Source organism: Gloeophyllum trabeum, assembly GCF_000344685.1.
Source record: "Gloeophyllum trabeum ATCC 11539 unplaced genomic scaffold GLOTRscaffold_00008, whole genome shotgun sequence".
Taxonomy (NCBI): domain Eukaryota; kingdom Fungi; phylum Basidiomycota; class Agaricomycetes; order Gloeophyllales; family Gloeophyllaceae; genus Gloeophyllum; species Gloeophyllum trabeum.
Genome location: NW_006920417.1, coordinates 1,489,151 through 1,510,197, shown reverse-complemented (window position 1 = coordinate 1,510,197; position 21,047 = coordinate 1,489,151). Strand labels below are relative to the sequence as shown.

General features: G+C 52.5%; 7 protein-coding genes across 7 annotated transcripts; all 7 read right to left on the bottom strand.

The window, feature by feature from the left end:
• Positions 1-553: 553 nt before the first annotated feature.
• On the bottom strand, positions 554-2,460 carry GLOTRDRAFT_94262 (uncharacterized protein; the record flags this gene model as incomplete). The annotated part of the gene is made up of 5 exons (XM_007868914.1): positions 554-653; positions 722-757; positions 820-864; positions 927-995; positions 1,151-2,460. 5 exons carry the CDS (start codon positions 2,458-2,460, stop codon positions 554-556), a joined length of 1,560 nt encoding a protein of 519 aa, XP_007867105.1.
• Positions 2,461-3,829: 1,369 nt separating this feature from the next.
• Positions 3,830-5,071, bottom strand: GLOTRDRAFT_139339 (uncharacterized protein). The gene is made up of 4 exons (XM_007868913.1): positions 4,867-5,071; positions 4,746-4,810; positions 4,646-4,695; positions 3,830-4,593 (listed from the first exon to the last, which is right to left on the bottom strand). Exons 1-4 carry the CDS (start codon positions 4,975-4,977, stop codon positions 4,130-4,132), a joined length of 690 nt encoding a protein of 229 aa, XP_007867104.1. The 5' UTR covers positions 4,978-5,071; the 3' UTR covers positions 3,830-4,129.
• A 662-nt stretch (positions 5,072-5,733) lies between these two features.
• Positions 5,734-6,264, bottom strand: GLOTRDRAFT_43247 (P-loop containing nucleoside triphosphate hydrolase protein; the record flags this gene model as incomplete). The annotated part of the gene is made up of 4 exons (XM_007868475.1): positions 5,734-5,892; positions 5,941-5,970; positions 6,021-6,061; positions 6,111-6,264. Coding segments are annotated over 4 exons (384 nt in total), but the record flags the coding sequence as incomplete, so codon positions are not given.
• A 2,762-nt stretch (positions 6,265-9,026) lies between these two features.
• GLOTRDRAFT_62242 (AAA-domain-containing protein) lies at positions 9,027-10,618 on the bottom strand. The gene is made up of 9 exons (XM_007868912.1): positions 10,566-10,618; positions 10,489-10,511; positions 10,412-10,435; positions 10,245-10,359; positions 10,143-10,196; positions 9,703-10,084; positions 9,499-9,655; positions 9,270-9,449; positions 9,027-9,215 (listed from the first exon to the last, which is right to left on the bottom strand). The coding sequence occupies exons 1-9, from the start codon at positions 10,603-10,605 to the stop codon at positions 9,105-9,107; spliced, it is 1,086 nt and encodes a 361-aa protein (XP_007867103.1). The 5' UTR covers positions 10,606-10,618; the 3' UTR covers positions 9,027-9,104.
• A 2,222-nt stretch (positions 10,619-12,840) lies between these two features.
• On the bottom strand, positions 12,841-14,003 carry GLOTRDRAFT_106470 (uncharacterized protein; the record flags this gene model as incomplete). The annotated part of the gene is made up of 5 exons (XM_007868911.1): positions 12,841-13,011; positions 13,064-13,338; positions 13,394-13,727; positions 13,783-13,816; positions 13,873-14,003. 5 exons carry the CDS (start codon positions 14,001-14,003, stop codon positions 12,841-12,843), a joined length of 945 nt encoding a protein of 314 aa, XP_007867102.1.
• Positions 14,004-14,312: 309 nt separating this feature from the next.
• GLOTRDRAFT_42923 (glutathione synthase) lies at positions 14,313-15,927 on the bottom strand (the record flags this gene model as incomplete). Its single annotated transcript, XM_007868461.1, has 5 exons — positions 14,313-15,135; positions 15,191-15,271; positions 15,322-15,453; positions 15,611-15,753; positions 15,808-15,927. 5 exons carry the CDS (start codon positions 15,925-15,927, stop codon positions 14,313-14,315), a joined length of 1,299 nt encoding a protein of 432 aa, XP_007866652.1.
• Positions 15,928-16,448: 521 nt separating this feature from the next.
• On the bottom strand, positions 16,449-20,589 carry GLOTRDRAFT_121828 (uncharacterized protein; the record flags this gene model as incomplete). The annotated part of the gene is made up of 3 exons (XM_007868910.1): positions 16,449-19,931; positions 19,981-20,019; positions 20,070-20,589. The coding sequence occupies 3 exons, from the start codon at positions 20,587-20,589 to the stop codon at positions 16,480-16,482; spliced, it is 4,011 nt and encodes a 1,336-aa protein (XP_007867101.1). The 3' UTR covers positions 16,449-16,479.
• Positions 20,590-21,047: the final 458 nt, after the last annotated feature.

The following is a 21,047-nucleotide window of genomic DNA, read 5'->3' as shown; positions in this document are numbered from 1 at the left end:
ATCCAGTTACTGAAAATGCCATGATATTGATATCTAGAACTCTTTTGACCGTCCTCTGGCAAGATAAATTGCAGATCGTCAGTTAGATGCTAATCCGGCATGTTGTTCTTGACGGGATGCGCGCTCCGGACCTTCGGGAATGAAACTCGGGTCAGCGTTTAACCGTCGTTGGAGAATGAAGCTCAGCTGCATCCTGGATTCCGACCACGTCAGGTGGGCTGCGTGAAGGCTCTCTACCCAGCAACTGAACAGTTGCTTGGTCAGATCCTGGTTGGAGACTCAGGTAAGCCTAAGAGGCGATCTACTTCAACCGGTACCATCCGCTCACAGTAACTTGAATACTAAATGTTCCCCATACTACTTACCATACTGTACCCTTCATGTAATCGTACTAGCAGCATCACACCCGAGCCAGGCCGCTACCTAGTCGGGCTTGAACGTGGGGGGGGGGGGGGGGGGGGTTATGAGTGGATTATGCTTTATTAGGCTAACAGCAACACCCTTGTCTGAGCGGTTAACCGCGACTCTGCACACCCACGATGACCTCGACGAATTATGGACTACCAGAAAGACACTCGTCGTAAGGATCATCTGTGTCCGTCGAGAATCCCCGACGCAGTACCTCTACCTTTGTGCAGCCTTCCGGTTGGGTACTAGTGAACGATGGAGATTGGTTCCGGAGTCGGGGAGGTGGAGATCATCTACGCCAGCGAAGAGTTACCGAGCTATGACAAGCGATCGGAGCGTCACCAACGGCCTGCAAGGAACTTCCGTGCGTCATGGGACATAGTTTTACAGGACTTCCTCCGGGGAATGTACCAGACTCGGACCCCATAGCTAGCTAGATATTGGTACTGGAAATCTCTGCGCAAAATAGTAAGGAAGCCTCACATGCAGCAATCAAGGTGGACTAGTGATTGACATACCCCCGCCCGCGGTTCAATAATCTGGCATAATTTCCATCAGATCCGCCTTCCCCTGAAGCTAAAGATGAGCTGGCATCACTCGGTCTCAACGTCATGTCAATTAATCTGCGTAGTCTCCATGGGACGGGGTATCCAGCATTGTAGCTCTCCTTGCAATGGAGTAAGTATAGGAATAAGTATCCAGCGACATTGCTTTACACAGATGCATCTAACAGCCTGCGTACCTAGGCTGCTGCGAAGTCTGTGTGGTACACGCTACCCCCCGATCAGCACATTCGGACTCCAAGACCGATATCTGCTCTGCGAGATAAGCCAGTTCTCGGATATCCTTCCAAAACACTACTTTGAGAACCTCCAGGGAGCTAAGGGTATTTGAATCCATGATAAGGCCTGTGACGTCTGGAAGCAAGGACGGGGGCAGCCAAATAAGGTCCAGAGAGGTCAACTGGGGCAAACGGCCGATCTCCCTGGGAAATACGTATGGGACGATAGCGCCAGTAAAGTCGAAGGAGAGGACGAGCCGTTTGAGTCCGTGGAGGAGCGAACAGTCAACGGTGCGCACTACTGCCAGGAGGGATAGGTCCTGATATGGTCCCTCTATCACCAGGGCTTCCAAGGACCGGTTGTATGCTGACTGGATTACACGTGAAACGCTGTGGTACGGGCTGTCGATTCTGGAGGTCATGAATTCCAGCGTCGCGAGTCGCGTGACCGGGAGGTACACAGAAGATGTCAGGTGACAGCATTGGATCCGTAGCGTGCGCAAACCAGGGAGCTTCGAGAATTGGGAGTCAATCTTAACCCCACGAATGGTCAAGTCTCGGAGGACAGGGAAGAGGATTTCCTTGTCCTTGAAGACGATGCGAGCTGAGGAACCCCACAGGGAGAGCACTGTCAGCCGCTTCGGCCAGGCCCACTGGCGGAACGTCTGGTGTAGGCCGTCAAGCCGACCCTGAACATGATAGGAAGGACGTAGGGTCAATTTCTCAACAGCACCACATGACACTAGCAGTGAGTCGATCGCGAGTCGGTAGTTAAGGGCTTGTCTTCCGCTTAGGCGGGCCACGAGAGAGGTTATTGTGGCCTCGACCTTCCAAGTGTCTTTATCCAGAACACGAACCTCTCGCACAAGGATAGCCAAGCTGGGATGTCTTTTCAGGGTCCTGGCGAGCCTGCGCACTTGCTCATACGATGTCACTATTGGACAGTCGTATAGAAGGGCGGTAGCAGAGAGGTACCACTGCCTGCAGACTTGTAAGAAGGGAAGTAGGAGTGCCTGTTCTCGTCTGCGCGTCGCGTCCATCAAAGTGCTCCAGTAGTTGTCCCTACCCTGTGTGAAGTCTGTTGAAATATCTTGACTCATAGAGATGGGAAGCATGGATTTGACGATGAGCAGAAGCACATCATGAGGTAGCGGGCCCTCGAAAGATCGATGTCCCGCCTCGTCCCCCGACCTCACCCAGGATGGGGTAAAAGTGCTGCAGCTGTTGTCGCCTTTCTTGTAGGAATGACGTGGGCGAAGTGGGAAAGTCATGATACTGCACGAAAGCTCGGTAAACGATTAAACTCAGGTTTACAATGGTAGTCAGCTTACCTGCTATAGTGTAAACACTAGTTGGGTGCGATGTGGTCACTCTCAAGATGATAGTTACTGGCGCGCAGCGCTCAACCCAGGAACATGCACAGCCTTCCTGGTCTCTGTACTGATATTGATAGTCTTTCGACAGCCTGGAGTCATTTTTTGGCACGAAGCTCGAGCGTATGGTGTGAAGTACGCGTTCCCAATAAGGCTATCAGACACAGGTTACGCCGGCGATTCTAGATGGGTCAACGGTGTTGTGTGCTTCTGAACGTCAATAGTCTACTCATCCGATCCGAGTCGAAATGTGGACCTGTGGTTGCTGCGACGTCGACTGAGAAGGAAGAGGAAAAAACAAGGACAAACACAAGGGGCGGACAGAAATAAAATTTTAGACCACATGCCACAAATCTCAGTTAAGGGTCTCCAGGGGACCCCCCCTCCCCCCGTGGGACAGTCTCACGGTACATAAAGGGAAGGTATGTCGCACAGCAAGCAAGGGTTAGGGTTACTTTGTCACGGGGGGTGTCACGTCTACTTCGGTCACAATTCATATGTTTTCTGAAGATCGCTACCAGGGGTCATTCTTTCTCACCGCTTTCCTCTGGGATCTTCAGAAAGGCATTTAGGTTATTGGAAAGTACCCAATAATGTGCTAGATAGCTTCCCGTTAGCCCCCTTACCCCAGATCGCTGGGCGCTTAACTGATAATAAATCTCAGTTAAGGGCTCCGAGGTCCCCCCCTCCCCCTGCATGTGGTCTCGGCATCTCCCGGTGTCCGCCCCTTGGACAAACATCACGCGCCGCGGCTTCCGCATGCCACAGCTCTTGCCACTCTGGGAGTAACGCGAACGATACCTGTTCCACATGAGAACGGGAAGAAGTAGCAGTGCTTTACTTCCCTCCCTCCTATAGCTACTTTTAATTCCCTATGCTTTGTATCAAAAATGTAACTATCATGCCGGCCATAGACTTGGCGCCGGCAATATTGTTGTTTTGCAGGCTTCGCGAGAGGATCCAACTACAGTTATATTAGACTGAACATATCGCATTGCATCGAGTCCGATTCAGATATCCAATATAGGGACTAAAGCGCGCGGATTTTGGGATGCAAGCACACGCCTTCCTCTTCCCACCGGAGCCTTCTGCTGTATATGTGAACCTCACAACACAGGATGCTGGGAGGTTGGATTTATGCATTAGTTATGACTGCGCAACAGCCTCGGGCAGATCGGTGAGAGAAACGTCCGAAAGCTGTGGCTGACCATGACATACCACCCTTGGCGAGTTGGTGACACTGACTATTCACGTCAAGATGCATTGCAATGAAATGAATAACAGAAAAAGAGAATAAACATAACAGTCCCTTGTGTTCTCTAGTACTCGGGGCTTTACTGTAACTGCTGCTATTCAAACATTGTGGGGATGCAAACGTCAATCGAACGTGTCAAACGAGCGTGGTTTGCGCACCCGACGGGGTATGCGTCAAAAAGTATAGACAGATGCAAACGATATTCGCTACGGGTGATGACGGGGGCGCGGTTGGATGACAATGTGCTCTAGTCCGAACGGTCCCAAGGCCGGGAAATGTCATACACATAAAACGATCCTGCTCTCCCCATCATCATAGGAACAGCGATGCCACACCGGCGCCAGCCAGCACGGTCCCTACGAGCCCTGCGCTCTCCACACTCCATCTCCGCTCGCTGCCGCTCACCGCAAGCGCGTTCTGGGTGTTCAGGCCATTCGACGAGCCTGAACTAGATGCGACCTGCCCAGTGACGTTGCGCAGCCGCTGCGTGGGCAGCATGTTCGGCGTCGTCGAGACGAGGTTTTGCGGTGCCAGCGGGCTGCCGTCGTACGAGTAAAGGTAGAGCCGCTGGCCCGTCGTCTCCGCGTACACCGCCCACGCGGATAGGAGCTCAGTGTCGTTGTAGTTCTCGATGAAGTTGGATACGGCGCCGCAGGGATTCTGGATCTGCTGGTAGCCATCGCCGAAGGGCGTGAGGACGACGGAGCCGTTCGGTTGGGTTTCGTACGTTCCGTGCACCCAATTCATGACGCCGGTTATGCAATTAGGTTGCGAGGCTGACACGGCGGTCGATAATCAAAGTAAAGGTGGATGAATGAGCCTACACACCATTGCTAGAGAACCGGTAGCGCGCAATCTCGTAAAATCCGTCTGAGGTGCTATTGATCCTGTCAGACACCAGCGCGACACAGATTTACACACGACGTACAATGAATATGATATGCCTGTGTTCTTGGGGTATGTGAATGATAAGTTTCCGGGGTTTGCAAAGCCCTAGTCAATGTTCATGAGCAACACGCCCGCCTCGCCGCCGTCGTTGCGGTACTCACTGAACCCGTTACAACAGCTCCACTTCCTGAGCTCCAGGTTCCAACGAAGCTATCCTGTGCGAGTGCCGGCGCTGCGACAGCGAGCAGCGAGATGAGAGCTGAGAAGAGCATCAGACGATGAGCAGAGGGAAGGCGACCAAAAGAGTGCGACTAGTGATACAGGTTTGCGGTCGGCGAGGGGTCGTGGATGACGGTAGTGATGCCGGAGGGCTTTTGTTGTCGCCTGTTGTCTTGGAGGCGCCGTATGGTATCTTTCCCACGTATTTTATTATGGCACTTGCCAGAAACTGCCAATTTTGGTTATCGTACAGAAATGACGTAGTAAAATAGGGGCCTGCTCCGGTCTGTCTATCCAATTGATAGCCTGAAAGTCTACAGTACTAGTCATATACGTTCATTATACTGTACAGCGAATTCTGTTGGGGCGACCCAACGACGCTCAGACATCGGCGTTAGCAAACTCATCCAGAAACTTCTCTGAGGCCCGGACAACAGTCCTGACATGGTCCATGGACAGCGGTTCCTTCCTGACAAAGTTCGCGATGAGCGGGATGATACATTTGAACGGAAGGTTAGACGTACGAAGCGAGTGCCAGAGCTTGCGCCGTCCTGACCAAATTCTTGATAGTCCGGCCTGGCAATCATTTCAGCGAGCATTCGGGCAAATGCGCAGTGATTACCCACCGTTGAAAGGCTTGATAGACAACTCGTCCAAATGCTCCGCAGTAAACGCGTGCCCATTTCCATCATCCATTGCAACGTGCTGGATTGGTACTTTCGCTAATTCGAAGAACTTTTGCCAGACATGACGCCTCGCGCTCTGATCAAGCTCGGGATACTTGATACCTGGGGTCAATGTCTTAGTTTTCACATTTTCGTATAAGAGAGTATAATTGTTGTGCCTATGGAAAACCGCGAGAGGAAGGCATCGTCGAAGTTCTTGATACGATTCGTGGTCAAGAACAGCACGCCTCGGTGATATTCAAGCACTCTTAGGGCCACGGAGACCAGGGCATTACGCGACAGCTATACATAGGGGTGAGCGAGCCGTTAGGAACAGTCATTACCACTCACCTCGTGCAGGCTACGTCTTTCCAGATAAACCTGCGCAGGCATGGGATCAAACCGCCAATAGTGATGAAGACTGTACGTACATCAGCTTCATCGATCAGGAGTACTGCATCCCACGCGGTCGCTAGCTGTTCCGCGATCAATAATCAGCAACACCCTCAGTGGTGATTGACCTGCCTTCAATATGCTCCGCAAGCTCCTCTCGAGCAATGAGGACTCAGAAGGGAGCTCAGACGAACCGACCATATACAAGGGCCGCTTCAGGTACTCTGCCACAGCTTCCGCGGTGAGTGTCTTCCCCGTCCCAGGCGGGCCATGCAAGACAGCGATCTGCGAAGCCCGTTCCTCAGTATTCTTGAAATACCCCAGGATAAAGTTTGGGAGCAACAAACCAGTCCGCCACCCTTGCCCGAAATGACGTCGGAGATGATCTGCTTCGTGGAATTGGCGTTCTTGGTCACGTCCACTAGGCCTTTGATGAGCGTCTAGAACAGAACGTGAACGAATGTAACTAGGGACAATGGGGCCTCCCACCTTGGTGTCCGGGTCAAGGACGAGGTGATCCCAAGCACCCTCATCGAATGCGACGGGAGAAAGCTTTCTAACGAGGAAACTGGACCATTTCTGTGTACGGAAATTAAAAGAGTTGATCCAGCAACGCCGATTCCCTCACCTTTCGAGTCAGGTCAAATCCGTATACGCGCGGTTGCAGTAGGTACAAGAGATCGTCGGAGATTGCTGGTTTCTCTGCGTCTCTGCGGACTGTCGGCAAGCTGTGGGCGTATATGAGGTATGGAAGACGTACGGGTCGGCTACGTATCCCTCCTGGTTCTCGTACGCCCGTCGGTCGACAATGACCCTCCTCTAATCTCGAAAGGTATGTGCTATTCACCCTCAACGGATTGAGCACACTCACGTCTTCATCTGTGGAAGCGGTCAGGACCAGGCGGGCGATTGCGGAAGACATAAGAAAGATAACGAACATGCCATATAATGCATCCCTGAGTACGAGGCGTATAATCGGCCACGTTCTAAGTCACCGGTCAGTACACGTTTCCACGCAAATCGGTCTTCGTACCTTGGAGCTCGCTCTCCATCTCCGAAGTGAGAAGGGTGCAAGCTAGGTCTTCCAACTGCATAGTACCCTGAAACCGCGCGTGAGATTGAGTCGTAGAAAGTGTAGAGAAACAATACAAGACCTTGAACACCGGTAGTTTATGGACGGTTTTGGACCACAAGTATGCCGATCCACCCCAGTACACCCCCCTCCCTTTGATATAGAATCCCGGGTTATCGCCTCTACAAGCATCTCATAAGGGACTTTCATATCCAACAGTAAATGCTTCGGCACGTACGCATTATAATACGTGGACTGCACCGTGACGGCGATCTTCTGCCCAGTGGGGCCGAAGTCGTCCATCTCGTCCGCTAAGACTTTCGCCCCCTTCTCAAAGTAATATATGAGAAGGTCATAGTCAATTTGGTCGTATGAGACCAGGAGCTTCAGCCGATCCGCGCTGCACATCATCATAAATTATGAGGGGCGTGGAATGATGAAGCCTGGCTTACGTGGGTTTGAATTCTTCATCGATGAAGTCCAGAAGAACTGAAGCGTGCTCTGCTATGTCGGACAGATACCGTATGATGTGTTCGTCCCCGAGGTGGCCTTCGCGGAAGTGCATAACAGGTACAAGCTTCGAATAATCCATGTCAACCTACCATAGTCCGCATCTTTGGCCCCAAGCTTGCGTGCTAATTTACGACGCTGGTCGGCATCCGCATCGGGGGAATCGCAAGCGTCTTTGACTGCGTTATACTGCGAGTGAAGGTCTTTCAGCTTGCGGAAAAAGTGGCGGAGCTTGTATTCCGGGTCCTTCTCAAAAAATTCATCGCCGATGTACGCCCTTCGCGAGAGCTTAGACACTTCAAACATCAGAGTTGTTGGACTAACCTCAGGAAGCTTATCAGTATCGGGCTGAAGTGAGTCAGTATGAGCTCCGGAGGATCTGTCAGACGGGTGATATGAGAAGTGTTTCCAATAGTGAGGCTGAACTGCAACCTAATGGATTCTTGTAGCTGTAGCGAACATCGACGTAGAAGTAATTTTCAAGATCACATCGCGGTGGCGCGGGTTTGTGCTGGGATGGATCATAATCCACCCAGGCATACTCCTTCTGGGACCTTGGGTAACGGCTCATAAAGCAATTTAACGGAATATATGGCGCCGAGCTCGTACCATATCCTGGATCGCTTGAGATAGTGGGGAGATTTTTCTTTCTCCTGACTGGCAGTGTCCTCTGTAGCACGTCGCGTGAGGTATACTGCTAGTCCTGGGCACTGCAGCGCACTGAAGTTATCTCACCTTGCGTAGATTTGGACGAGGGTTCCTCAACGATCGTATCAGTAGAGCCTTCGATTGCAATCCCGTCACTGCTAGCTGCGTGCACCTTCATGCTGTGGTCGACCTTACCTTCCACGGGCTGCGACGCAGAGCTCGTCTCATCGTGATCACAGCTGGCAGACATGGTGTTAAAAGCAAAGGGTGAATGACCAGTGGCAGTAGAAGCGCAGAATTCAGGGGACGACAAGTGAGTCTACAGCCTAGGGAAAGAGGTTGACTGCCTGACTCTATATAACCTGCGGCTGACGAAACGTGGTATTCACGACGGTCAGGTATGTAACATTTTTCGACGCACTCCGAGTCATGGCGCAAACGACGCCTCACCCATGAGAAGTAGTGTAGCTTCTAGCTGCGATGGACGCACGCAAATGACTCTCGAGGCTCTTTACGCGTCAAGCTTCGTCGCCTCATGGTCAATAATTATGCGCATAAGGTACATGGTGCCCCAAATATTAGAGATGTCTGCGTAATGGCATCAATCGACGTAAGAATGAACATGTTTGCGACGGCGAAACTTTTACGAACCTTCACACCCAAGACTGTCGGTACCGCAAAGTTCGAGTCATCGCCACTGCGTTCTCATACAGATTACCGAGATCCTGCAGGGAGGCGATAAAGTGGCCGATCGGATTGAGATGAGATGGTACCAACTGAAAAAAAGGTCAGCGAGACTACAACGTTGAGGAAACGCCTCCCCAATAACTCAATAATGAGCATAAATATATAAATCTATCAAGCCCGTACCAATACAAGCCGCTGTAATTTATTAAACGTCGACATCCTCGAGCTGCGTCGTATCATATGTAGGGATCAACGTCGTCGCACCGTCATGATTGGCCGTGAAGTCCTCCAATTTTAACGGTCGGATCTTGAACCCCTGAACGTTGATTGAGTTCCGTGGTATTTAATGAGGGCAGATGGGGTTACGTACCTCCAGTTGTCCCTTCGCCAGCACTTCTGGATCGTGCCCCGCTTCTCTCATGAACTCCCTTACAGCAACCATTGCGGCATTCCGACATAGCTCGCGCAGATCCGAACCTGAAAGGCCTTCTGTCCGCTGAGCAAGGGTGTCCATAGACAAATCAGGTGATAGAGGCGTGTCCTTCAGCATCTACCAAAAACTGAGTATGCGATGAATTCAAACAAAGAGTGCACCGTACTAGGGACAAAATCTTCTTCCTCTGCTCAATATCGGGCAGGCCTATGCCGAAACGCTTAGGCATCCGTCGAAGGATGGCGGAGTCAATGTCATTTGGCCTATTTGTGGCACCAAGGATCATTATCCGGTCCGTACCGGACGTGAGCCCATCCCAGAGCCTGAAGGAAGGTGAACGATAGACGATAATATTCGGTGCATTGCTCACGTCATGAACTCCGCCTTCATCATCCCCGTCACCTCGTGGTCACCCTTCGTTCGCTCCCTCAAGAAACTATCGATCTCGTCAATGAACACGATACTCGGCTGTGTCTTCCTCGCAAGCCCGAAGAGCCCAGCGACGAGCTTGTTACTCTCGCCGTACCACTTGTTGGTTAACACAGAGGCGGCGATGTTGATGAAAGTCGCACCTGACTCTTTAGCAAGAGCCTTTGCGAGCATGGTCTTCCCACAGCCCGGCGGGCCATACAGTAGGACACCTTTCGGGGCTGTGAGGAGCGAGGATGACGAGGTGAAGAGTTTGGGGTAGAGAAGGGGGTATATGACCGATTCGCGGAGGGAAGAAATTATTGGCTCCAGACCGCCGATATCTGGCACACAGTAGCGTATATGTTAACAGAGATACTATCGACAAGGGAGGCAGCTCACCAGAGAATCGGACATTGATATCGTCGGGGTGGATGACTTCGGCGGCAATAGCCTCTACAAAGACATAAGGGAAGCTGAGAATGAGGCAAACGATTCACGCACTCTCATACTCATTCAGCTCCAGGTCCTTATGCCCTAGTCTGTCTAGCGCATCCTTACTCTTCGCAGAAACCTCCTTCCGTGTTTGACGCTCGGGCAAGAATCGCTCTACTGCCCACTGTAAATAATTTAGTGAGAGTAGTTGAAGTTGGTATCTGCTTGACGCATACCGTCAAGGTGTAGTACAAGGCTGCCTTCGATTCATGCTAGTAAGGATACTGGACTTCGAAGGGAAAACAAGACGCACTTGAGATGCCAGAAACAATGCAACTGAAGCAAGTGAAAAGTTCAGTGGTATTCCGTATATTTGAATACAAAACTCACCGTCTACGAGCGTCCTCTTTGTCGAGGCAGATACGGCCATACTCGAAGACTTCACGAACTCGTCTTAGCGCAGACGCGTGCTGTCATACTCAGGGAGTCGGCTTTATCCGCTACCGGCTAAATTCGGTTCCGCTGCAGCTACTTACTGCCACTTCAGGCTTCAGCTACCTCGCACTCGCCAGGCCAGCAAGGACTAGCCAAAATACACAGTGCTACTCTCACTGCGGGCAGAGGCCGATGTCCCGCCGGCGAGCATGCTAGGAACATTCCCCATTTGGGAGACCAGTTTCCCAGAATGGTCTTTGCTGGACCATGACCCGGGCATGGAGAATATTAATCCTTGGAATGAACAAAGGGAGCTCTGCAGGACATATAACATGATCTCTAAAACTTAGGGGACATGTTATTCCCATTTTTCTCTCATTCTTTATGTCTCTCTGCCAAGTCCCACTAGTACTTCGGAGCAAAGTGTTCTCCCACCTATCTCATGCATGATGAATGTCGACGTCCGGTGCTGGGACATTGGTGCTTGCACTGCGGACAGAGACCGATGTCCCGCCGGTGGGCATGCCAGGAACATCTCTCAATTGGGGGAACACTTTCCTAGAATGGTCCTTGCTGGACCATAACCTGGACATGAATGTCCTTTGAGTGAACAAAGAAAGGTCTATGGGACTTTTACTATGGTCCCCAAAAATTAGGGGACATTTAATTAACATTGTCCTTTGATTCTTTATGTCTGTATCATGTTCCACTCCGGAGCATCCCAGGAAAGTGTTCTCCCACCCTTGCTGTGAAAGATGAATGTCTGGGACACCTGTCCTTGCCCGCTGTGAGAGATATGGCCACGCTATGCAGCGGTGAGCTATATGATGTGCTCACAGATTCCCCTTGAAAGTCCCAGTTTTGTGATTTCATCTATGATTTTGTTGTAAACCCCATACTGTCCCTGATTTATAGGGTGCAGCGGGGGTACGCAAGAGAAACAAGCAATATATTCAGGTGATAATCAGAATCTGTCTAACTTTTAAGTGTACCACGGGGCGCATAACGGGAATAACCATGGGAATGCCACAGATGCGCAGGTATTCAATGATTCGTCCATAGTATTGATCGCTGATCTTTGATCTTTGTATCTCCGTAGAAGCGTGCTTCGCGATCGAGTGAGGCAATGTGAGCGTTGTCAGAACACAACCCAATTTAGCCAAGAGACTTCCAAATACGGAGGTCTGCCCAGATGACGTCACATACTTCTGGGGAGTTCTGATGTCGATCGTGACGCTGACTATGTTGCCCGGTATAGAAATACAGTTACCGGATTCGAACATTCTCTTCGAGGATGCTTGTCCTATATTATAACACTGGGTACAATAGCCATATTGAGTCACTGAGAAAGTGTGAAAGGAACTGGACAAAGGTCAAATTTTGTTCATAGTGTTGCCTCGCAAAACAAATGGAAGTTCAATGAACAGTGCTGAACAAAGATCATATCCCGTGTCACAATCAGATTTTTGCGCACTCAAGAGTAGTATTATTTTAATTCGTTTCAGTGACTGTGCAATGGACAATCATGAAAAAGTTTGACCTTTGACCGGTTATTTTCAAAGTTTTGTGCATGCTCAATATGGGTGATGTACCCAGTGTTACTGGGGAGGAGTTTTATAAAGCGGACGACGTCCAGACCTGGAAGATTTTCCCTGCCCACTAACCAAATATCTTCTCTATCTTCAACGTCGTTTCTCACGACGGCAACGAATATTCATGAGCAACCGCGAAGTGCGACCGCCTGTATTCGTGTCGATCGATTAGTCGGGGGGAGAGCTGTGAACAATCTCAGACATGCTGCTAGTAGGTTCAAGATTATAACCTCCCGCATATAGTTGCTGAATCCGATATCAATGATGGCAATATGTTCCTGGTTCTAAGGAGCCGGATCCGGACCGGCGACACATTTTCGCAAGGTGTGTAAGATCGACTATTGTGCCATATTCCGTGTGACATTTCTGATTCACTGATGTATCATCTGCAAGACAGATCGGTTTCACTTCTGAGCGCCATATCGCTATTATTTATCCAAAGGATAACTCAGACCGGCAACCCGCGCCGGTTGTCCTTCCAAACATGAGCTCTGCAGTCAAAGGCTTATTCCTCCATTGTCACCACTGATAATTCCCGTCATACGGGACTGAGCTCACCGTAACCCAGCTTCCAGTCAAAGTCGTTATGCGGTGCCCCACGCAACTACGTCGACGTGCTACGCGAGTCACGGACCACGTTAGTGGCATTGGGATTTGGAGACAAGCCCGTGTCCCAGACTAATACCATCACTTGAACTCTCCACGAAAACGCCAGAGTAGATGAGACCCTCCATTGATCCTTCTTGCAAGCCATAGTGGGCGACATCTGTCTGTTCAGTAGGCCTATCGTTCGGGTTTACTAGGGGCAGCTGTGGCATGACCATCAGGCCAGTACTCGCTGGGGAAGCGACACCCACTCACTTTCAATACGCCAAAGTGGTAATCGCCCTGACCAGCGGCACCAGTCGGCGCACTCAAATTGGGCGCCACCTCGGTGACCTGTTGTAGCGGCGCACCATCCGCGGAGTACAAGCCACACAATGTGCGGTTAGACCAGTCCACCTGGACCGCGAGATTGTGCCACGTTAGCGGTGTAAAGGGTACTGAGTATAGCACGTTCAGAGCATGGTCCAGGAGCTTGAGCGAGTGGGCGTTGGCTGCCGGTAGCGGTCCCGTTGGGTCCGTGAAAGGCGAACCTGTCAAGTCCCCCCATTAGGATGGCACATCAGCACAGAACAATCTCTTACTTGCCTAGCTGGATGCCGAAGATATGGGTTCCATCCGAAGGTTCGATGAATACGATTTGGTACTCATGCGAGTAATTCAAAGGCAGGATATCATTCCTGATGATGGAGAAATGGAACACCGTAGTGCCGACGTCCAGCACCTCATTCAGCGCTGTGTGGTTCCCGTTCGCTTGGGCTATGAATTCCGTACGCCGGAATCCGTACTGTGGACCTCCGCTGCCTGGCACGAAAATGGAAGTGTTATCAATTGAAATGGATATCGACTGCTCAATCGGCTCGACACCATACGCATTCCAGAGCGGAGTGGGCGGGACGGCCAACCCCAGTAAGGTCGAATACTATGCGAATCGCTTTACTTCTAAAATGGGTTCGGTCATGGACGCCCAGACTTACGTGAGATGCATTTTCTGTGCTGCCCTTGACGACTCTGCCAAACTCCTCGCATCAACGTCGCCGTAGATGCAGGGAGGACGAGTTACGCACGTCAAGTACGGGCCGAGAGAGTCATTGAGGTCATTCTCCGTCAGATTGAAAGGAGCGCGCCCATCATATAGCAGAGGCGTCGCACTTGCAACCGCCAGGAAGCCGAGCACACCAGCCAATAGAGGTCCCATCGATATCGTCAATGTTCACTGGTCCCACTTACGGGATGGAAGGATGAAGTGCATTAGTTTATATGGGAGTGGGGAGGAAAAATCGCGGCATGAAGTCGGATGATATCCAGAACTGTCCGTGAAAGCAGCATGATTGTCTCGCATGTGACTGAATCTATATCCTGGAGACGAGGAAAGCAGCCACGGGTAGGTCAGGTCGTACAGTGGAAGGAAATCAGCATTCTACATGTGAGCATCTGTCATTACGGAATAAGAATACACGAGCTGAGTACTTCTCATTTATTGGCTTTGTTCCCGGGCTTCTTACATCTAGTCCACCAGGAGGATGGAGTCCAACACCGAAAAGCCGGCAGCGACTCCGCCCTCGTCATTCTCCCTCCCCTTCGTTCTGACTAACCACCCCGCCTCCTCCTCCTTCACCACCTTCCTCTCCTCCCCACCAAACAGCGCCCACCCGAATATCCCCAGCTCGCTAACGACCTCCGCCTTGACGTGCCCGCCGCCCGATCGTACTAGGTAATTACCCAACCCCTGCGGGGGAACAATAAGCTCCATCGAGATCCACGCCGCGCGTTCTTGGGGGGGCAGGCTCGCCAGGAAGGGCGGAATGGACGCCTTGTAGACGTTGTTCCCGCCGCCCTCTCGCTGCGGCTTCAGCACCAAGTTCGCGTAGTTCGCAAGCGCGCGCTTGAGCCCCGCCGGCTCGCGCTCGGCTTCCGTGTCCTTGGTCATAGTATCGCCCACGACATTTCCCGCTGCGTCGATACTCTCCTCGTCGTCATCGAGCCCCCACATCCCCATCCAGCTAGCGCGGATCTCCCTGATCACGTCTTCACCTTGGTCCTTCAAGAATTGCTCCACCACGCCTGGCTTCGCGAGGACCTCCTGCACCTTCTTGCCACCGGCGAGCTGGAGGGGTATGCTCGGGCATTTGATGGCCCGGGATTTCTCCAGGAGGAAACGCGCCTCGAAGTGCGCGGGTTGGGTGAAGTCGTTGGGAGTGTACCCTGCGCGGAAGTAAACGACGGATACCTCGGTGGCGGGGGAAATTATAAGGGCAGAGGTTCGCGCGTTAGTAGAAGCGGAAGAGGTCAACTGAGTTAATGTTTGTCTCGTAACGTGGATCGAATGTCTAGTAGAATCGAAGATGAGTGTCGAGCAAAATATGTGTCCCTGGACTAACGTACTTCTCGAGGAGTTCGTACTCTAACCAGCGCTGATCGAAGACGTTCCTCTCGCCGTCTTGCACGACGAAAAGGATATGCGCCCTTCGTAATTGTCATGGCTTATTTTAGCAAAGGAGGGACAAAACGCTTACTCTGGGACGCCATATGCTTTGTGTCCCTCCGCCAGCCCGGAAGCTAATCCAGATAACGTGGTGTTTGGTGGGAAGTTCTCTGGCCTCAGTTGAGGAGAGGTGTCATAGTATCGTGTCGAGTTGTATAGATACCTTAGTGTATCGTTACAAAAGAGTGTCCTTGGCTAAGTGGAAGAGCTAGAAAAGTAGCCACCCTACGGCTCCCATCCGACCTAGGATGCCCGTATGGCATTCTAGTAAGTCGCAGGGGCGCCATCGGGTACCACTTCCCTAGCATTGCATCACGTACCTGTGCAAGGCAGCAGTCTGCTGGGACAAGGGCCCAAAAGACGATGATATCGTATTGAACTCGACCTGCTTAAGAGAGACTGGCTCATCTGCAGATGGGGAATGCAGGAGGTAATCCGAACGGAAGAGACCTAGATGGAGGGGCTTTAACACATGTCTTCAATGTAGGCTTCATCCGCGATACTTCGTTCTACTCACCTGAGCAACCCCTTGCTCTCTGATCGCCTTCCATCCCGTCCAAAGCTTGCCGACAAAGTCGTCGACCCTGCCCACGCCTACCTCTGCTCCCATGATCCTATCCAGGAAATCTGTGTCCATTGCAACCCTCGCGTACAGCACATCATAAATGCTCTGCAACTTCCTTGCCTGTTCGAAGACCGAGCGCGGAACGGGAGATGGGAAGAGCGAAAGAGGGGCATGTATAGCAGAGTTCGGTATCGGGGGTTGCGGGCTGGCTATGGGTAGGTATAATAAACCATGCGATAATGCATACGTCGTCGCCAGTAGAGTTAGACTGTCGAGCTGTGTGCTAGATAGTTCTGGCGGCCACTGAGGGATATTGCTCATGGTGGCTACCGGAAGATATTCACTTCTCTCCGGCGTTCATCGTGATATATCTTTATTCGGAGACAGTGCTGACTGAGCTTACTGACCGTGATAACGAGAAACGCTAGCATGCACAAAGATGACGAAATGAAAGCGGGCGGAAGGCCATATAGGAGCAGACATGCACATGGACGAACACTTTCGAGAGCGCAAGCGCTACGCCGTGGCGGAGCAGCAGATGCACGATGAAGACAGCTATGGATACAAGCAGATATGGATACAATAGGTAGTGCGCAGAAATAGCCAGTCTTTATTCCAAGAAAATCATGCCAAAAGTCCCTGCAAGCGCTCCTTGAATCCCCACTTCTCAGCTTGCTGCAACCGCTCGCCTTTCCAAGGCCCCTGCTGCTCGAAGCACTGCGGCGGAACGAGAATCGCCCGATTGTCCACAGAACAGTCCACCTGTCTATATAGGACCAACTCTTTCACGACATCTAGACTGGCCTGAGTGACCACAGCTTTGATCAACTTTTCGGCCCTCTCTTCGTCCTTGGTGGCATCGGTAGGGCGAAGGTCGTCCCAGATATGTGCCGCAACATGGTGCACAGCAACAAAACGCAAGAACCCAGCCGCCGTCCCCGGCTTCACCAGCGCTCGGAGATACGCCGCAACGACCGCCTTGTCCGGCTCCACAGGATAAAGATACTGGCTAAGGTCATCCGTAAGCACATCCTCGACCGGCGTCCGGATAGTCCGGAGAGCATGGTGATAGTCGTCCCAGAAGAGCTTCCTGTAATCGACCGGGTAGCGCATCGAGAGCGGGGGTAGAAGCAGCTTAGCAAATAGCGGGTGCCCGAAGGAGATCGCATCGTACAGCCCAAGGAAGTCCGTATAGTACTGGTAGAACGGCGTCGAATGTCCCAGGAAGCGGCGGGAGACCTGCTCGAGCGTCTCACTTGATGAACGTTTCGGTGTGGAAGCGGAAACAGCGTAAGAGAATGGAGCCAACAGATCGCCCATCAGCCCACCGATAACCGTATCCCTGAACACTTCCTCTTGCACGCCGTCGTTTTGCTGATCCTGCCCATGCTCTAGCATGAACACCCTCATACACCCAAACACGACCTCCTCTCTGCTCATAACGAACTCCTCCCCGAACCCGTTCACCCTCAGCACCTCCCTGACGACCTTTGCTAGAAGGAGGACCGCGCGTGTGACGTCCGTCTCGGATGCATTCCACGTCGACGGCAGCGCCTTGAAAACGGCGGAAGTACCAGACCGCAGTAGGTGATCCAAGGGGATGAACGGCCAGTCTCTGGCTAACGGCACGCCGAAGTCCCGGCCCAACCGTGAGCGAAGCCCAGATATCGACGGGACGCGCTGAGTCGCAGCCAGTGCAATCGACTGACGTGTCATATCCAGCGGTCCTACGTAGCCATATTGCTCCTCTTCCTCATCGAGCTGAGGCCTTATAGAAAGGATGAAAAACGGTGTGATGATTCCCATGCCGCCGTTCTCCCATATGATATTCGGGACGTTCCATCCCGCTTGAGCGATGAAGCCAGGAGTCACGACGTCCATCATTTGCTCGAGCGTACGCTGTGTGAGATCCTCATCCCCTGGTAACACCCTCTGGAGGACCGTGCACGCCTGGGCAAGCCACAGATCTGGAGATGTTCCAGGAAGTCTTCTGGACAGGCGGATGAACAGGGACAGGAACGAAGACAGCGGGCGGAAGAAAACACTTATGAACGGGGGAGCTGCTACAGGTTGCACTTGCAAGCACGACCAAATAGAGTGTCTGCTCAAGGAGGCAGCCAGAACGGAGATGTCATCGAATGGAAGGACAAAAGGTGGCGAAGGAGGCGGACCCTCGGAGAAGGGAGGCGTGCATGACAGCCACAACCGCAGAGCCGCTGACAACAGCTTGGCATCCTTCGACGTCTCATGCAGTCCGATTAATGCCTCGGAGTGGAAAGGTGCGCTCCCGATAGATCTCAATTGGTCAAGAGAATGCCGCAGATTCTCGACAGCCTGCAGCACAACGGCACTCTCCTTCCCGGCCTCGAAGCCTTCAGACACGAGTTCGACCATCCTGGCGCGCTCCTGTTCTCCGCCCTTGATCCCATTGACCCTAGCGCCCTCTAGCCAGGCGGCACAAGTGCCCCAAACTGCCGCCCACACCTCCTGGTATCCCTCCTCTAACTTCGCGCGCAGCTCCAGCACCTGCTCTCCCCACCCCCAGCCCGCCACCTGACTCCAAAGGATCTCGTGGTCCGGCGTAGTCTGGTGAGGGTCCGTCGCGCAGACGATCCACCCGGCTAGTAATTTCGCCCACGCAGTCATGAGTCGCTTCGACACGCATCTCTGCGAAAGCACGTAGTTGCCTAGGCGGTGCAAGTGCTCGGTAGCAGTCGTCGCAACACTGGCATACAGCCCATATGACGCCAGCACTGTGTAGAACTCGAGCGTAGATGCGAGAAGGGCAGTTGCGAGCGGGTGGGAGTAGGCCGAGTCTGGAGGGAGCGTCACCACGAAGCGTAACAGAGCATCGGCATAACCAGTGACACTCGATGCGTTCGATCTTGAAGCCATCGCGAGCGTAGCCAGCAGTTGTATCGCCAAGGGATTAGGGAGAGGTGAAGTCGACGTGGGCGGGATCGGAGTTAGCAGGAACGTAGAGACTACCGAGGGCAGAAGCTTCGGCGTCCCAGTTATAGAAGTGGCATATGCATTAGAATATTGCGCGAGGCGATGTAGAATACCCAAGAGTTGAGATAAGGATGCTTCAGGGAGGGCTGCCGTGCTCAAAGCTTCAGCGATCTGAGGGAGAAGGTACTCAATGGGCAGTGACGAGATAGCGTCGCGAGCAGCACTCTGTATTTTGTCAGCCTCTTCTCCAGGTGTGGATTGCGTGCTCGCCTCAATGAATTCGACGCCTTCGATGTCCACGAGCTCCTCATCCCATCCAACCACGCACTCCCACAGCACATCGACCGCCATAGCGCCGACGCTCCCTCTCTGGCCGAGGGCCTCAATCCCCGCAGCCAGAATCCTCTTCCTCAGCTCCTCTTCCTTTCCGTGCAGCTCAGCCAGGCCGTCATCGTGCTCCCCGTACTTTTTCCGCGCCTTTCCGAGTCTCCGAGTGATCCGCGCAAGGACACCCAGCATGGTTGCTCTCTGCGCGGGCACAGTAGATCGGGAGAGCAGGAAGATGTCGTCGATGGTATACCCCGCGTGCGTACCCTCGGCATGGTGATGCAGGCCCAAGTGCGTCGGGAGTATGTTGGATAGGGCCGCCGGGATCGGGGTTCCGGTCAGATCAAACCGCAGCGATGAGGGGGACGTGGGGTCGGGTGGTGGTCGTGAGGTTATCCAGGCAAGCGAAGGATCGTCTGCAGGCATGTTGGGGAAGAACCGTTTGCGTATGTACTCTGGCGTTCCTTCCTCGACGTCTCCGTCTTCGTCCTTACCTCCGGGCTGCGATGTGTCTGACGAAGGCTTCTCCGCGGCCGGCTGGTCCTGAAACGACAGCCCGCCGCTCTTTCGCCACTCACCCAGAGAGATGATGGAAGTATCTTCTCGATCAGAAGCCGAGGGGGGCATCAAAGCCAGCGGCTTCCTCTTGGGCGACGGGGGCGCAGATTGATAAACGTGTACATCCTCAGGAGCCAGGTCTGCAAACCGCAATTTCCGGTCGGCTCGGCTAGACGGCCGAGTTGTGCTCCGCGAAAGAGCAGAGCGGGGTGAGGTTGGAGTGACGGGAGACTTGACTGCTGCGCGTCAAGCTGTCATGAGGGAAGAGTGAATCAAGAACAAACGTACCTGAATCATGCTGTAACGTATCTGCATGCCTTTTTACCTCTGACGGTAATATAAGCAGAACTCCATATGCTCTGTCCTGGTAGACGCACCTTCGTGCACGACTTCATTTTCTTTCTCCCTTGGATCCGCCGATGAAGTATTGATCCCAAGAATTTCAGCGGAGTCCTTGCCATGTCCTCCTCCTCTCTTCTCCCTAGCCTCTTTCACTTTGCGGAGGATATCGCCCACCCCAGCTCCGAACCGTTCCAAGATCTCTCTCCTCTCCTGCTCGAGTTCCTCTTCCGACATACTCTCAACCCTTCGCTGGTTCTCTTCACTCACCTGACGCCTCCAGTCCTCTTCGGTAGAATCTACGGTCACAGGAGGTTTCTCTGCCCCAGCCCGGCTGTGCTCTCGAGGAGTTGCCTGCACGACTGGCACCTCCCTGAGGCGCTCGCTTCCTCCCTTCCGCCGCGCCTCCTCTCGCCCTCGTGCAAACGCGCTTTTCGATCGATGCTCGACAGTTGGGAAGCCATTCCGCGCCGGGCCTTTCGGTTTCGGTGCTGATGCCGATGAAGATCCAGGTTTCCGCTCTACGACCGAGCCAACTAGCGAGCCTCTGGCGTCCATATGTCGTAGGATTATGAGGGTGTAAAGTGAAGTCTATACCACGAGAAAGCCGTGAGGCGGCTGCCGAACAAGAGAATATTTCTATGTAATTTCGACAGTGTCCTGACCGGCGGGCCTGTGGCGCAAAAGACAAGGAAATTAAGCAGTTCCGATTCCTCTAGAATCGGTTTACTGTTCAGTAGTTGTATAGGGCTCTCTGGTGATCGAGAAAGCGAGCGCTTAACAGGGGTTATACCACTTACAGCCCAAATTACTCGAAATGTAATAGGAGCATTGCTCATAAATGGTAGGTGGGCCGATCCAAATCTTACCGCCACCAACAAATAGGAACTATTACCCCTTACAGTGGCGTGCGAAAGTAATGCACCACCCAAGATAAATGTATATCTCTGCAACCACTTGACCATTCTCTTCGGTGTAAAAAGTAAACTTTTAGCCCTCCTTCTGGGCAACAATAT

Coding starts and splice junctions, on each gene's coding strand:
- GLOTRDRAFT_139339 (XM_007868913.1), bottom strand. CDS start 4,977: ATGCTCTTCTCAGCTCTCATCTCGCTGCTCGCTGTCGCAGCGCCGGCA. Junction 4,696..4,745: donor ACAGGCATATCATATTCATT/GTACGTCGTGTG, acceptor CAGGATCAATAG/CACCTCAGACGGATTTTACG. Junction 4,594..4,645: donor CTACCGGTTCTCTAGCAATG/GTGTGTAGGCTC, acceptor CCGCCGTGTCAG/CCTCGCAACCTAATTGCATA.
- GLOTRDRAFT_62242 (XM_007868912.1), bottom strand. CDS start 10,605: ATGGCCGTATCTGCCTCGACAAAGAGGACGCTCGTAGACG. Junction 10,085..10,142: donor TATCAATGTCCGATTCTCTG/GTGAGCTGCCTC, acceptor ACTGTGTGCCAG/ATATCGGCGGTCTGGAGCCA. Junction 9,450..9,498: donor GGAAGAAGATTTTGTCCCTA/GTACGGTGCACT, acceptor AGTTTTTGGTAG/ATGCTGAAGGACACGCCTCT.